This window comes from Staurois parvus, unplaced genomic scaffold (assembly GCF_062004578.1).
Source record: "Staurois parvus isolate SC_StPar_1 unplaced genomic scaffold, SC_StPar_1.0 ptg000621l, whole genome shotgun sequence".
Classification (NCBI taxonomy): Eukaryota; Metazoa; Chordata; class Amphibia; order Anura; family Ranidae; genus Staurois; species Staurois parvus.
This window is the reverse complement of record NW_028318417.1, coordinates 1126578-1143789: the sequence shown is the minus strand read 5'-3', so window position 1 is coordinate 1143789 and position 17212 is coordinate 1126578. Positions and strand designations below refer to the sequence as shown.

The following is a 17212-nucleotide window of genomic DNA, read 5'->3' as shown; positions in this document are numbered from 1 at the left end:
GGATATCTGTACTGTTTTGACATTCTTGGACCTCAAGAAATTAGATTGGCTGTCAGTACTTCAGGATTGATCAATATTCAGATATATTCCATAGTTTGTGAACTCTATAACTTTCCTACAAACTAAAAAATACATCCTAATTTGGGTTATTTTCACCAAAGACATGTAGCAGAATACATCTCGGCCTAAATTTATGAAGAACAATTATTTATTTGAAAACTTTTATAACAGCAACAAAGAAAAACTTTTTTTTTTCAAACTTTTTGGTCTTTTTTTGTTAATTTAGCAAAAAATAAAAACCCCAGCGGTGATTAAATACCACCAAAAGAAATCTCTAGTTGTGTGAAGAAAATGATAAAATTTTAGTTTGGGTACAATGTTGTATGACTGTGCAATTTTTAATTCAAAGTGTGAGAGCGCTGAAACCTGAAAACTGGCCTGGGCAGGAAGGGGGTAAAATTGCCCGGTAATGAATTGGTTAAAATCATGTTCCGATTATACTTTGGGTGGCAGGTTGTCACTGGGACAGGAAGTAGTTGGAAACATCCACAATAGGGACACAGAGAACATTTCAAATTTAAGAATAGGTAATGACAAGGTGCTAGACACAAATTTTCACTGTTTTTTTTAAAGGTACCGTATTTTTCGCTCCATAAGACGCACCCTAGGTTTTAGAGGCAGAAAACAGGAAAAAAAAATTCTGAACTAATGGACTGCAGACATAGTACAGGAGATGACCAGAGACTGCAGACATAGTAGAGGAGATGACCAGAGACTGCGGACAGTACAGGGATGACCAGAGACTGCAGACACAGTACAGGGGATGACCAGAGACTGCGGACAGTACAGGGATGACCAGAGACTGCGGACACAGTACAGGAGATGACCAGAGACTGCGGACACAGTACAGGAGATGACCAGAGACTGCGGACATAGTACAGGAGATGACCAGAGACTGCGGACATAGTACAGGAGATGACCAGAGACTGCAGACACAGTACAGGGGATGACCAGAGACTGCAGACAGAGTACAGGGATGACCAGAGCCTGCGGACACAGTACAGGAGATGACCAGAGACTGCGGACACAGTACAGGAGATGACCAGAGACTGCAGACATAGCACAGGAGATGACCAGAGACTGCAGACATAGTACAGGAGATGACCAGAGACTGCGGACAGTACAGGGATGACCAGAGACTGTGGACACAGTACAGGGGATGACCAGAGACTGCGGACACAGTACAGGGATGACCAGAGACTGCGGACACAGTACAGGGGATGACCAGAGACTGCGGACACAGTACAGGGATGACCAGAGACTGCGGACACAGTACAGGGATGACCAGAGACTGCGGACACAGTACAGGAGATGACCAGAGACTGCGGACACAGTACAGGGATGACCAGAGACTGCGGACACGGTACAGAGATGACCAGAGACTGCGGACACGGTACAGGAGATGACCAGAGACTGCGGACACAGTACAGGAGATGACCAGAGACTGCGGACAGTGCAGGGATGACCAGAGACTGCGGACAGTGCAGGGATGACCAGAGACTGTGGACACAGTACAGGAGATGACCAGAGACTGCAGACATAGCACAGGAGATGACCAGAGACTGCGGACAGTACAGGGATGACCAGAGACTGTGGACACAGTACAGGGGATGACCAGAGACTGCGGACACAGTACAGGGGATGACCAGAGACTGCGGACACAGTACAGGGATGACCAGAGACTGCGGACACAGTACAGGGATGACCAGAGACTGCGGACACAGTACAGGGATGACCAGAGACTGCGGACACAGTACAGGGATGACCAGAGACTGCGGACACAGTACAGGAGATGACCAGAGACTGCAGACATAGTACAGGGATGACCAGAGACTGCGGACAGTACAGGGATGACCAGAGACTGCGGACACAGTACAGGAGATGACCAGAGACTGCGGACACAGTACAGGAGATGACCAGAGACTGCGGACACAGTACAGGAGATGACCAGAGACTGCGGACACAGTACAGGAGATGACCAGAGACTGCGGACAGCACAGGGATGACCAGAGACTGCGGACAGTGCAGATGACTGCTGACCTTTGGGGAGGGAGGGGGAGCGGGTACCTGAATTTGACAGGTACCCGCTCCCACTTCCGCAGAGTTTTTTTTTTATCTTACCTGTTCCTCTATCCAGCCGCGCGCTGTCTTCCCGCCTTCTGTAGTGTGGGCACTCGTCGGACAGCCGGATGCCCAGTGCGCATGCGCGAGAAGCGCTGCGTTTTGTGATTGGTCCGGCGGCTTCTGGGATCTGTCATGTGTCCCAGATACCGCCTTACCATTCACAAAGAGCACTGCTTCTTGCGCATGCGCACTTGGGACCCGGCTGTCACGCACACTACAGAAGCCGGGAAGACAGCGCGCCGCTGGATAGAGGAACAGGTAAGGTCCCACTGCAGAGCTGAGCGGCCGGCCCGGTATTCTGACACGGCGGCGGTGGAAATACCGGACCGGCCGCTCTATATTCGCTCCATAAGACGCACTGACATTTTCCCTCCTTTTTTGGGGGAAAAAAAGTGCGTCTTATGGAGCGAAAAATACGGTAAGTAAAGTCATGACTTGAGCCTGATGATTTGGCCTTGGCCACTCACCACAAAACAGGGAGGCCTTCAACTTCCAAGGGTAGTAGGTCAACAAAAGCACCAAATGAAAATCATGAGAGTCCAAAATCTTAAAATGTTTGGTTGGTGACAACAAGAAAAGTAAAAGGACGCAACATGTTCTGTGGGCCACATTAATCATGGCTGGGCGGAATATTACTACCTGAACTCAAAAGTGCTCCTCTGCAGATCCAGTGTGCTTGCCATTTTGCTTTGAACACTTGAACTGATTGTTCTCCCTAACATGTACTGTCTGCAGACCAATCTGCATAGGAGCACTTTCAGGTCCATATCATGTGCTGTTCTGCCCATCCTTGATGAAGAGGGGTTTTGTGGCCTCCAAAATGCATTGGATGTCCTTTGCCTTTGCTTTTCTTGTCATCGGTAGAACATTTAAATATTTTAGACTCTCTTTGCATTTGGAGCTTTATTAACCTACTACCCTTGGTTTTAACCTTCCTGGTGGTATGATTATTTCAGATTTTTGGTGCTGAAAGCGGTACCATTTTTTTGCATGGAAATATGTATTTTTTTAATTGTAGGCCTGTAATTTTTAGGAAAAACTCACTGAAATCTGTCCGAACAAGAGTCTAGTAAACATCCCGGGGATGATAAAATTTGAAACACAAAATCATAAATTATAATTTAATAAATAATCATAAAAATAATAAAAAATTTAATTCAATAATATAATCAAACCAAAAACACTGAAATTTGAAACATAGCGCCAAGTTCGCACATCGCTGAGCTCAGTCGCAAAATCGTTTTCAGTGTCTGATGACGAATTTCCCCCACGAATCATTATCACTCAATTCTGCAAGTGGTTCTGATTTACTATCGCTGTTCTCTAGCTGATCTAAACCGCTTTTGACCTAAAGGGACACTTTTTGGACGCCATGGATGTTTCTCAGTTTCCAGGCAGAAAGAACAGACAAAATGCAGGCAGGGCGCAGGACAAAGCACTCGGGACAAAATGTATGTGAAATTGGTTGAGACAGCAATGTTTTACTATGTAAAATGTAAAAAAAAAAAAATGACATTTTTTAAAATTTTTAAATTTCCCGCCGGCGGCGCCCGTACGTCCCGACGTCACAGGGACAGGACACAGAAGCCGGATGCCGGCATCGGCCGGAGGAGATGGCCGGGGACGCTGCAGGGGACACATCGTGGGAGCGCAGGGTAAGGTAAGTGAAGAACACATGCCGGAGCAGCGCCGCATGGTATTCCCGAGTGTAGCTCGGGGTTACCGTTTGTGGTACTGAAATGTTACCCCGAGCTACACTCGGGAATACCGCTAAGGAGGTTAAAGATGAATTCCAGGTATGGATGTTTTTACGGGGTTACATTGGTCCTTCATGGTGCAATGTAACTATGCATATACCATTCCTGGCCAGTCCCCCTGGACACTTGAAATCACTGCACTAGACACTGCTACTCCAATAATCTCCACTAGCTTCTGAGTGGCTTAATTGCTGTTTACTGAACTCTTTTTTTTTTTTTTGTCAATGAATGCAAAGCATTCTCTGATTGGATGAGATGGAGATTGTGACATCACTGTTCTGCTGTTTTAAATCATCCAATCAAAGAACGCTTTGCATTCAGTGAGAAAATGCAAAGGGTTCTCTAAATGGGACCCTTGCAACCTCCTGTGTTCATAATGTGGCAGGGCAGTCACACGGCACACAACCCGGAAGCTAATGGAGATCTTTGGAATAGTGTTGCCTAGTGCAGTGATAATCAACTTCCACAGGGATCAGCTAGGAATGATATCATGCATGGCTACATTGGTCCAAGATACACAAATGCAACAATATAAAAATATCCATGTCTGGAATTCTTCTATACCAGTAAAAACCAGACAGGGGTTCTAACCCATCTCCATCCAAAACAAAAATGCATTTTGACTAGATTTGTGCTTTATGAGTAGAACTCAAGCCTATCAGCAGATCTCCATCCCAATTAAAGCAATTCGTTGCCCTTTATCTTCAAGACTTATGATCTGGTGAGGAGTCAGTTTTGCATGAAAAAAAATCTTGCAGAAGGGAAATGTGTTAGCAGTATAACAATTGCTGATTTGGTCCGAATGAGAGAACATCGAAGATGTACATGAGATAAAGCAGGTGACGTTCTATGATATATCTAGTATTTGCGGAATGTAGAAAACAAAATATGCTATAAAAACACTGATTTTTATCAGTTATCAGAAAATCTAGCCACTATCAGAACAAAAAAATACTTAGAAGGATGTGGGCCAATTTCTAGTGGTTGAAAACCCTTATATACAGTTGCAAGAAAAAGTATGTGAACCCCTTGGGATTACGTGGAGTTTTGCATGAATTGGGCATAAAATGTGCTCTGAACGTCATCTAAGTCACAATAGAAGAACACAGTCTGCTGAACATAATACTACACAAACATTAGATGTTGCCATGGTTTAATTGCACATAACATGTAAACATTCACAGTGCAGGGAGGAAAAAGTATATGAACCTTTGGACTTAATAACTGGTTGACCCTCCTTTGGCAGCAATAACCTCAACCAAACGTTTCCTGTAGTTGCAGATCAGACCTGCACAACGATCTGGAGTCATTTTGGACCACTCCTCTTCACAAAACCGTTTCAGTGTAGCAATATTCTTGGGATGTCTGGTGTGAATCGCTCTCTTAAGGTCATGCCACAGCATTTTAATCGGGTTGAGGTCAGGACTCTGACTGGGCCACTCCAGAAGGCGTATTCTGTGCTGTTGCAGCCATTGTTTTGTTGAATGACTTGTATGCTTTGGGTCATTGTCCTGTTGCATCACCCATCCTCTGCGGAGCTTCAGTTGGCAGACAGATGGTCGTACGTTTTCCTGCAAAATGTCTTGATAAACTCTGGAATTAATTTTCCCATCAATGACAACAATCCGTCCAGGCCCTGAGGCAGCAAAGCAGCCCCAAACCATGATGCTCCCTCCGCCATGTTTCACAGTGGGGATGAGGCTTTGATGTTGGTGTGCTGGGCCTTTTTTTTCTCCACACATAGTGTTGTGTGTTCTTCCCAAACAACTCAATCTTGGTTTCATCTGTCCACAGTATATTCTGCCAGTAGTGCTGTGAAACATCCAGGTGCTCTTTTGCAAACTTCAAACGTGCTGCAATTTTCTTTTTGGACAGCAATGGCTTCCTCCGTGGTGTCCTCCCATGTACTCCATTCTTGTTTAACGTTTTCCTTATTGTAGATGTGTCAACAAAAATGTTAGCATGTGCCAGAGATTTCTGTAGGTCTTTAGCTGACACTCTGGGATTCTTCTTTACCTCATGCAGCATTCTGCGCTGTGCTCTTGCAGTCATTTTTACAGGACGACCACGCCTAGGGAGAGTAGCAACAGTGCTAAACTTTCTCCATTTGTAGACAGTCTGTCTTACCGTGGACACATGAACATCAAGGCTTTTGGAGATACTTTTGTAACCCTTTCCAGCTTCATGCAAGTCAACAATTCTTGATCGTAGGTCTTCTGGGAGCTCTTTTCTGCAAGGCATGGTTCACATCAGACAGTGCTTCTTGAAACCAGTAAACCCAAAACAGGTGTGTGTTTTTAAAGGGCAGGACAGCTGTCAGCAACACATCCAATATCATCACACTGATTGGAGTCAAGGTTGGCTCACTCCTGGCTCCAATTAGCTCTGGGAGAAGTCATTAAGCTAGGGCCTCACATACTTTTCCTCCCTGCACTGTGAATGTTTACATGTTATGTGCAATTAAACCATGGCAACATCTAATGTTTGTGTAGTATTATGTTCAGCAGACTGTGTTCTTCTATTGTTGTGACTTAGATGACGTTCAGAGCACATTTTATGCCCAATTCATGCAAAACGCCACGTAATCCCAAGGGGTTCACATACTTTTTCTTGCAACTGTATACCCAAGGAAGTGACTGGCCTGGTGATACACAGAGATAATACAAGTCCTCCTACATAAATTGTACCTGTTTATCTGCAGTTTTCTTTACTCTATAGCAGTACAAAGTACCCAGTTTACACAACACTCCTGAGCTTCAGAAGGTAGGGAGGTGGGAATGATGTCACATATGTTGATGGAGTATATTGCAGATTACCTGTCTTTAGATATTGATGATGCATTAATACAAAACAGTAAAAGACAATTGAAAAAGATAAAAATGACAAAAAAAAAGATAAGGCACAGAGCACAGAAATATCAGCTCACAAGATTTCTGGCAGGATGGCCAAACAGGATCAACTAACAGAAGTTCATTTTAGGGTTTACATAAACTTTAAATCAAACCTGACTTAAAATATTTTAAGGTAACTAAAATGTACTACTACAAGCACCTTACCGTTACTTGGGCTAGTTTTTAGATTGATCTACTGTATGTGGAGTCCCATTGGATCCTAGGCTCAGGCTATACATGAGGCCGGCACAAGTCAAGGTTTACATCCAAAGAGAAAAGTAAATAGCTGTGCTTCTACCCCTAGTCTGTGTTTGAGAGGATGGAAATCAGATTCTTGTGCCTGGACATAGGCTGTACATATTTTCCATGAAAATGTAAAAAGTGAGGGTCCAGCACCAAGGCATCATAAGATAAAATCTTTATTGAAGATCCATCGATCCATCATGACATAGAACGAATACGTTCCTACAGTGATAATTGACGTGTTTCAGTCATTTTGTCCTTAGTCACAATCAAATACTATAACCAAAAGCAGCTAATTATATAGGATTCCAAAGCTGTGACAGATGTCCAAGATGCCATTGTGCCCGACTCTCACTTTGTACAAATTAAAGTTTAGCCTATACATGTGGCCTGCAGAAGTCAAGGTGTAGCCAATAAATGTGGCCTGCACAAGTCAAGCTTTAGCCTATGAATGGGGCCTGCACATGTCAAGGTGTAGCCTAAACATGGGACCTTCACAAGTAAACGTTTATCCCATACATGGGGCCTGCACAGGTTAAAGTTTATCATACACATGGGAATGAGTAACACAAGTTAAAGTTTAGCCTTTATATGGGGCTGGCACAAGTCAAAGTTGAGCCTACGCATAGGGCCTGCACCAGTCAAAATTTAGTCTTTACATGGGGCCTACACAGGTCGAAGTTTAGCCTATACATGAAGCCTACACAAGTCAAGGTTTAGTCTTTACATGGGGCCTACACAAGTCAAGGTTTAGTCTTTACATGGGGCCTACTCAAGTCAAGGTTTAGTCTTTACATGGGGCCTACATAAGTCAAGGTTTAGTCTTTACATGGGGCCTACACAAGTCAAAGTTTAGCCTATACTTTGGGCTGGCACAAAGATTTAGCCTCTACATGGGGCATGGACAAGTCAAAGTTTAGTCTATACTTGGGGCCTGCGCAGATCAACTTTTAGCCTATACATGGGGCTGGCACAAATCAACGTTTAGCCTGTAACTCTGACCTACAAAGCCATTCACAACGCCGCCCCAAACTACCTAACCGACCTGATACCCAAATACTACCCTACCCGTGCCCTTCGCTTCTCACAGGACCTCCTACTCTCTAGCTCCCTGATCTCCTCCTCCCACGCCCAATTGCAGGATTTCTCCAGGACTTCCCCCATCCTCTGGAACTCCCTACCCCAATATATCAGACTGTCACCTACCCTCCTCATCTTCAGGCGCACCCTGAAAACCTACCTCTTCAGGGAAACCTACCCCACCCTCACCTAACAACTGACCTCCTCCTACCACTCCATCCCCCACAGCCATTTCCTCCTGTACCACTTTCCCCTCCCTCCTAGATTGTAAGCTCGAAAGAGCAGGGCCCTCGAACCCTCGTGCATTGTATTGTTTCTGTCTTGTCTCATGTTCTGTCCCCCTTGCTATTGTACAGCGCTGAGCAAACCCTTTGGCGCTATATAAATACTGTATAATAATAATAATACATGGGGCATGGACACGTCAAGGTTTAGTGTATACTTGGGGCCTGCATAAGTCAACGTTTAGCCTATACATGGGGCATGGGCAAGTCAAGGTGTAGACTATACATGGGGCATGGACAAGTCAAGGTTTAGACTATACATGGGGCATGGGCAAGTCAAGGTTTAGTCTATACATGGGGCATGGGCAAGTCAAGGTGTAGTCTATACATTGGCCTGGCACAAGCCAAGCACTTCCTAACACTAAGACATGCTCCTGTCATTTAACTGTTAAATGCCAGATTTTCTACTGCCTACCAAAAGCTCTGACCTTTCAAGACTGAACAGCAGGGGAGGAACTTGTTGCAACTAAGGTGCAAGATTAGTTTAACACAGTCAAGCATTCATTCAAAAAAGTTAAGGTAGATGGAAATCTTATTGGAGAAACATTTTGTTTGCTGCAGCACTGTGAGTGCTAAACATTTTTTTCAACACTGGTTTCATAATTTTTCATCCTTTGCAGCTCAGTGCTGCCTCCTCTTTGTAGGCCCTTGAAGGCTACAGGCACTCCAGCGATTGCTTCATGGCATTTCTCAGGGAGGGTTTCCTGATGGTGCCAGCAGTGGACCATATCTGTGTAATGAATGTTGAAGTGACCACTTTCAATCTCCAGTGAAAGCTCATGAGACAGGTTGACAATGTAGGAAGAAAATTGGAAGACCAGAACAGAGCGTTGTCACCTTGTAACAGGAAGGGCCTGAATGAGGACCTTCATGTCAGGAGCATGACTTGTTAATTTAATGAAATCAGCAGAATCTTTGTAAATATGAAAAATAAAAAAAAATGGTAAATTCTGAAATATATACGAGATGTTTATGATTGGGTTTACATCTACTTATAATCCATTAATATTCTAAAGTATTGGAAGTAAAAAAATTCTTTGTTTTCATTTAACAGGAGAACACATTCTTTCCTTCGCTGCCTCCCTGGGGAACGCAGAGTTGGTCCGATTGCTACTGCAACATGGAGCCGATGCAGAGGCCAAAGATTCCCATGGTGAGGTTTATTACTCTGCTGCGCAAATTATTTTTATTTTGAATAAAATAAGAATAAAATCTAAAAATATTTTTATTCTGTAACTACCTACACATCTTTCTGTTCTTTGATCCTTAACCACTCAAGTCCCATAAGCCATTTTAAAATGGCACCAGAATTGAGCAGTTCTCTTCAGTCCCAGCTCGGGTGCAAGCTAGAACCACCGGCTGTCACTGACAACTGGCATTGAGCACTATTCTCAGGAGGTGAAACGATCAGCTCCTGGGATTCTGATTTTGCTACACAGCACTCTGTTGGAGTGCTTGTAACAGGTCAATGTATATTCTCTGGTTGGACAAGGTGGAGAGGCGATGTCATGATCTTTACATTCATTGAGAAAATGCAAAGTGTTGGCTGAATGGTGCCATGATGCGTGAGCGACTCCCTGTGTTTACTAAGCAGCAGGGCAGCCACTTGGTGTGGGACCTGGAATCTAGTGGCTGTTACTACAATGATTTCCAACTTCCACGGGAACTGGCTAGGTATTGATCATGCACACTTACATTGGAACAATGAAACCATGCAAAAACAGTTATACTGTACCTGAAATTCAACTTTAATTGCTCTTAGCCAGGAGGTGTAGAAAAGGGGAGGTAGTGGGATCCAAACACCTCAAGAGCATCCACAGTACCACAACTCTCTCTGTCCGAGGCTGAGCCCCCCAAGAAATACAATTATCTATGGCCCTGTTATCAACAAGGGCCACTGCTAGAACCAGCTGCTGACTGATGATGGTCAAACCTACAACTTGGTTATAGTAGTATGTTTGAGGCTTGTTTGTACTACCTCTGATAAGGGATTCAAAGTGGCTTTTCCTCTGGAAAAAAAGAGGAGCTTTTTGAAACTGACCTATGAAAAGCAATTCACTTTTTTTCCCACCCTATAAGGTGCTCTCCCAGGTCAAAATTGATATAATTAATTAATAGTTTATTTTCCATGGACAGCTGGGAAATGATCCACTGACGTAACATTTCCCTTTCCATCCCTATATATCAACTAAGGAAGATCCAATTATTTTACCGTCTTTATTTTCTTCGCAAGCAAAAGCAGATAAGTAACTAAAGTGGGATACATGTGAAACCTAAAAATGTATTTACATTTCTATTTGATATTATAACTACTCATATAATGTATGTACTGTGTGTGTGTATATATATATATATATATACACACACACAAGCACACTGCTTTTTTTCTCAGAGAATAGGTGCAGGAACTACATACATACATTCAGTGCCGGAGGAGCCATTCCCGCTGAAAAAAAACTCTCTCTCTCTCTCACTCATATATATATGTGTGTGTGTATATGTATGTACACATATATATATATATATATATATATATATATATATATATATATATATATATACACACTTCTCAAAAACATTACAGGAACACTTTTTAATCAGCATTTAGCATTAAGTCAATGAAACTCCTGGGATATTGATCTGGTCAGGTAAGTAGCAGAGGGGGTTGTTAATCAGTTTCAGCTGCTTTGGTGTTAATGAAATTAACAACAGGTGCACTAGATGGGCAGCAATGAGACTACCCCCCAAAACAGGAATGGTTTTACAGGTGGAGGTCACTGACATTTTTTTTCCCTACTCATTTTTTCTGACTAGTTTTGCATTTGGCCAGGGTCAGTGTCCCTACTGGTAGCAAGAGGCGATACCTGGACCCTACAGAGGTTGCACAGGCAGTCCAACTCCTCCAGGATGGCACATCAATACGTTCCATTGCCAGAAGGTTTGCTGTGTCTCCCAGCACAGTCTCCAGAGCATGGAGGAGATTCCAGGAGACAGGCAGTTACTCTAGGAGAGCTGGACAGGGCCATAGAAGGTCCTTAACCGATCAGCAGGACCGGTATCTGCTCCTTTGTGCAAGGAGGAATAGGATGAGCACTTCCAGAGCCCTACAAAATGACCTCCAGCAGGCCACTGGTGTGAATGTCTCTGACCAAACAATCAGAAACAGACTTCATGAGGGTGGCCTGAGGGCCCGACGTCCTCTGGTGGGCCCTGTGCTCACTGCCTGGCACCATAGAGCTCAATTGGCATTTGCCATTGATCACCAGAATTGGCAGGTCCGCCACTGACTCCCTGTGCTTTTCACAGATGAGGGCAGGTTCACCCTGAGCACATATGACAGATGTGAAAGGGTCTGGAGAAGTCGTGGAGAACGTTATGCTGACTGTAACATCATTCAGCATGACCGTTTTGGTGGTGGGTCAGTGATGGTCTGGGGAGGCATATCCATGGAGGGACGCACAGACCTCTACAGGCTAGACAATGGCACTCTGACTGCCATTAGGTATCGGGATGAAATCCTTGGACCCATTGTCAGACCCTACACTGGTGCAGGGGGTCCTGGGTTCCTCTTGGTGCATGACAATGCCCGGCCTCATGTGGCAAGACTATGCAGGCAGTTCCTGGAGGGTGAACGAATCAATACCATTGAATGGCCCTCACGTCTGACCTAAATCCAATAGAACCCCTCTGGGATGTCATATTTCGGTCCATCCGACGCCGCCAGGTTGCACCTCAGACTGTCTAGGAGCTCAGTGATGCCCTGGTCCAGATCTGGGAGGAATACCCCAGGACACCATCAGTCATCTCTTAAGGAGCATGCCCCAATGTTGTCAGGCATGCATACAAGCACGTGGGGGCCATACAAACTACTGATGACCATTCTGAGTTGCTGCAATGACATTTCAGCAAAATGGATTAGCCTGCTGCATTGTTTTCATTTTGATTTGTGTGGTGTCTTTGAATTCAGTCCTCTGTAGGTCGATCATTTTAATTTCCATCAAACAATGGGGCATCCTTACATTCCTAACACATTACCCCGTCCATGTCAGTATAGATATCAAGCAGGAGATTTTTCCCCATTGAGATCTGATGTGTTTTCAAAGTGTTCCTTTAATTGTTTTGACCAGTGTATAGAAAGATATTTATTTCTACTTGCTGGTGTTGCCCACCCTTTTAAACTTTATATATTTATTTCTCATATATTTTTACCAGCCATCATCCAATCCTAGTTCTTCAATTTTTCTCCCCCTCCTGCAGGGAACACCGTCCTCCACATTTTGGCCTTACAACCCAACAAAATGTCAGCCTGTCAGATGTATGACCTCATCCTGGGCCATCACAAAGAGAAGTTTGGGCCTGGTTTAGAAGGGATCACCAACAATGATGGGCTGACCCCGCTGAAGATGGCAGCGGTAGAAGGAAACACTGTGGTATGTACAGTATATGGAAGGATTCATCCTCCATAGCAGAGAAATGCATTGTTATTGTAATATGGGGTCACTGGGCAATGGTTCAAACTGAGTCCATGGTCATTGATCAATAGCAAAGTATAACCTTAATGGGGGGGGTGTAGAGCAGGGTAAGTGTGGAGGACCTCAGTGATTAAAGATACAGATTGAGTCAGATTTATTTATACAACACAAAAGGCGGATAGAATCACCAACTGGAACTAAAAAATGCCCCTGCGTTGGTGGTGTCACTGAAAGGAAAAAATGCCAATGCATTCATCTAGTGAGTCTGAGGGGGACTGTTTTGGCATCTGTGTCAGCATGATGAAGGGGGAAAGTGAAAGTGGGCTATTTGGGGTGCATGGAACTAAAGGGATCTGGGGGAACTCTGAGGAAGGGAGGGGGACTGAAAAGGCTAAGATGCTCTTGGGAGGGTTCTTAGGAGTAGAGGGAGCTTTAGGGCTGAGTTGTCCCCCCACCTTCTATGTAATCAATCAGTTCAGATCTCCTTCTGTATGGAATGAAGGCAGCTTCTCCCATCTTTAGTCATGTGGTATGTCACATGGCAAGAGGAGACAGGAAAAAGGCCTTCACTTCCCAGCAGCTATCATGCCCTGCTATAACAAGTGTGACTGTGTAGTCTGTCCCCTCCTGAAGCTCCCAGCGTGCCCCCCCCCCCACCTATTAACACTGCACCCAGGGCACGTGTCCCTAATGCCCCCTAATGCCCCCCACTCCTTGTCCCAGCCCTGCCACTCTATACAGCAACAGACTATTTTCAGCAAAAAAAATCCTTTAGTGACCTGACTAAAGGGTGACTGCTTGCCATGAATAGTTTCATTTTGTAAATTTAGTGCTTTAAGCATAATTGTATTAAATGAGCCTCACCTAATATTGGTCTCCTTAGATGTTCCAGCACATTGTACAGAAGAGAAGACATCTGCAATGGACATTTGGTCAGATTAGCTGCTATCTTTATGACCTGATGGAGATCGATGTATGGGGGGATCCCAAGTCTGTATTGGATCTGGTGATCTCTGGAAAAAAAAGAGAGGTGTGTATGGAGTGAACCCCTTCTGGAAGAGGTTCTAATCACTCTGCTAAAGGAAAGCATTTTTTTTACTGCTTGTTTTGCTTTTTGAAGAGTTCTCCCACTTTCTGTCCGATAAACGTTGTCAGCAGGACAATAAGTGGGAGGAATTCTCTCTAACAGAGCCACACATTTCAATAAAAACCAGGCTAACCTTGCCTGACTCTATCCAAGACAAGGAAAATATGATTTTTGTACTTACCATAAAATCTTTTTCAGCAAGTCTGTTAACCTCCTCGGCGGTATGATTCTTTCCGATTTTTTGTGCTGAAAGCGGTACCATTTTTTTGCATGGAAATATGTAGTTTTTTATTGTAGGCTGTAATTTTTAGGAATAACTCACTGAAATCTGTCCGAACAAGAGTCTATTAAACATCCCGGATATGATAAAATTTGAAACACGAAATCATAAATTATAATTTAATAAATAATCATAAAAAATAATAATATAATAATAATAAATTTAATTTAATAATAAATTCAAACCAAAAACACTGAAATTTGAAATACAGAGGCAAATTCGCACATCGCTGAGCAAAGTCGCAAAATCGTTTTCAGTGTCTGATGACGAATTTCCCCCACAAATCATTATCACTCAATTCTGCAAGTGGTTCTAAATTACTATCGCTGTTCTAAAACCGCTTTTGACGTAAAGGGATGCTTTTTGGACGCCATGGACTTTTCTAAGTTTCCAGGCAGAAAGAACATTCAAAATGCAGGCAGGGCGCCGGACAAAGCAGTAGGGACAAAATATATATGAAATGCATTGAAACAGCAATGACAGCAAAAATGAAATTTTTTAAAAATTTTAAATTTCCCGACGTCACAGGGACCGGAACACAGAAGCCGGATGCCGGCATCAGCCGGAGGAGATGGCCTGGGACGCTGCAGGGGACACATCGCGGGAGCGAAGGACAAGGTAAGTGCTGCAGGGACCCCCTGAGCAACGCCGCATGGTAAGCCCAAGTGTAGCTCAGGGTTACCGCTCTTGGTATAGAAATTTTACCTCGAGCTACACTCGGGAATACCGCTAAGGAGGTTAAGGGACCCAGGAATTCGGTAACAGTCGGGTTATACTGCTGCCTATAAGCAGTTGGGATACTGGCAAACAGAAAAAGTTGTAAGCCAGCATTTCTCGGTTTTGTGAGGAAGCGGTGCACAGGGCCGAAAGAAAAACTAGACGGGTGGGACCCTCAATAAACTCAAAGAAAGGTACAGTTGTGCTCAAAAGTTTGCACACCCTGGCAGAAATTGTGAAATTTTGGCATTGATATTGAAAATATGACTGATCATGCCAAAAAATTGAAGGATGATGATCATATGAAGACATTTATTATCAAATAGTTGTTTGGCTCCTTTCTAATCATAATGATAACAGAAATCCCCCAAGTGGCCCGGATCAGATGTTTCCCTCCCCTGGAATGTTTGGCCTTGGTACAGACACACAAGGTGACACACACGGGTTAAAATGCCAATTAGAGGTTAATGTCCCACATCTGTGGCTTTTTAAATTGCACAGTCACAGTCAGGTAGAACAAGAAAGATTGCAGCCACAACTGCCAGAAGAATTGTCTGGGATACAAAGGGAAACCCATAGGTAACCACAAGAATAATACAGGCTGCTCTGGAAAAAGACAGTGTAGTTGTTTTGAAGGAGCAGAATATGTGTCAGGGGCCGAGTTTTCTGCCGCGACGCGCCGGGTGGCGCATGCGCAGAACACTGACACGCTTTAGCCAGCAGGCAGCGGGACCTGGGCGATTGCGACGGCCGCACATGCGCACTCGCGATCACGGACACGCGCCTGGCACCAATGACAGCGCAGGGCGCGCTATTTAAACGGGACAGGAGGTATGTCAATTGCCGTTTGGTCTTATTGTCCTGTTCCTGTATTCTGATCCTGTGAAGCTTCCTCTTGCCAACCTCTGCATTGATCCTGACCCTGCTGATTGTCTCTTGCTTGACCCGACCATTCTTCTGCCTGATCCTCTGTACCACGCTGCCTGTTAGTTGGTGAACCTGGCTCATGACCCTGACCATTCTCTGCCTGCTCCTCTGGTACTTCACTGCCCACATGTTGCTGACCTGGCCTGCTTGACTACTCCTTACGTTTTCCTGACGGTCCATCCATCCATCCCGCATGGATCTGTCCCTGTTACCAGGCCTGCCAGCCTCTTCACGTCAGGCTCCATTTCCCGCACACCCCTGACGACGCTCTCTACCACTGCCGGATGTACTCAGGGGTCACGACTTGGTCTCAGTCTGCTCCAAGTCCATCCCCACCATCAGGGGCACTGGTGAATAAGCAGATTGGGACTTAGACCCCGCGCACTGAGGAACCCCTCGCTGTGGGTTGCTAGAGACTAAGCCAGGCGGTGCTTTACAATATGATGACACTTCAACAAAAATTAGCTGCATGGTGGAGGTTCCATAAAGAAGCCTTTACTGCATCAATGACACAAAAAGGCCCGGTTAGGCATGTCAAGGTGTTGTCAAGCATATTGTAACCGGGCTTTTTTGTGGCATTGGTGCAGTAAAAGCTTCTTTCTGGCACCTCAAGCAAACAGCTGATTTTTGTTCAAGTATCACCGTATTGTACTCAACCACACCAGCTTTTTCCAGAGCAGCCTGGATTTCTTTTGTGGTTGCCTGTTTGTTTTTCTTTGAATCCCAGAATTCTTCTGTCAGTTGTGGCTGCAATCTTTCTTGTTCTACCTGACTGTGACTTGGTATCAAGAGATCCCCGAACTTTCCACTTCTTAATAGGTGATTTAACAGTACTGATTGGCATATTCAAGGCTTTTGGCATCTTTTTATATCCTTTTCCATCTTTATAAAGTTCCATTACCTTGTTACGCAGGACTTTTGACAGTTTTTTTCTCATCCCCATGGCTCAGTATCTAGCCTAGTCAGTGCTTCCACGTAAGAGCTAACAAACTCATTGACTATTTATACACTGACACTAATTGCAATTTAAAAAGCCACAGATGTGGGACATTAACCTCTCGTTGGCATTTTAACCCGTGTGTGTCACCTTGTGTGTCTGTGCCAAGGCCAAACATTCCAGGGGAGGGAAACTTTTGATGATGGCCATTTGGGTGATTTCTGTTATTATGATTTAGAAAGGAGCCAAACTATTTGATAATAACTGGTTTCATATGATCATGCAGAAAAATGCTCTTTTATTGAAGGATGATGATCAGTCATATTTTCAATATCAATGCCAAAATTTCACAA

The 17212-nt window shown here is 44.3% G+C and overlaps 1 protein-coding gene across 1 annotated transcript in view; it reads left to right on the top strand.

The window, feature by feature from the left end:
- Positions 1–17212, top strand: part of LOC149449391 (transient receptor potential cation channel subfamily V member 6-like) — a 54631-nt gene that overhangs the window by 12329 nt on the left and 25090 nt on the right. Inside the window, exons 5-7 of the mRNA XM_089693310.1 lie at positions 9494–9592; positions 12697–12869; positions 13795–13941. Coding sequence (XP_089549436.1) covers positions 9494–9592; positions 12697–12869; positions 13795–13941 — 419 coding nt within the window. The remainder of the gene's footprint in view (positions 1–9493; positions 9593–12696; positions 12870–13794; positions 13942–17212) is intronic.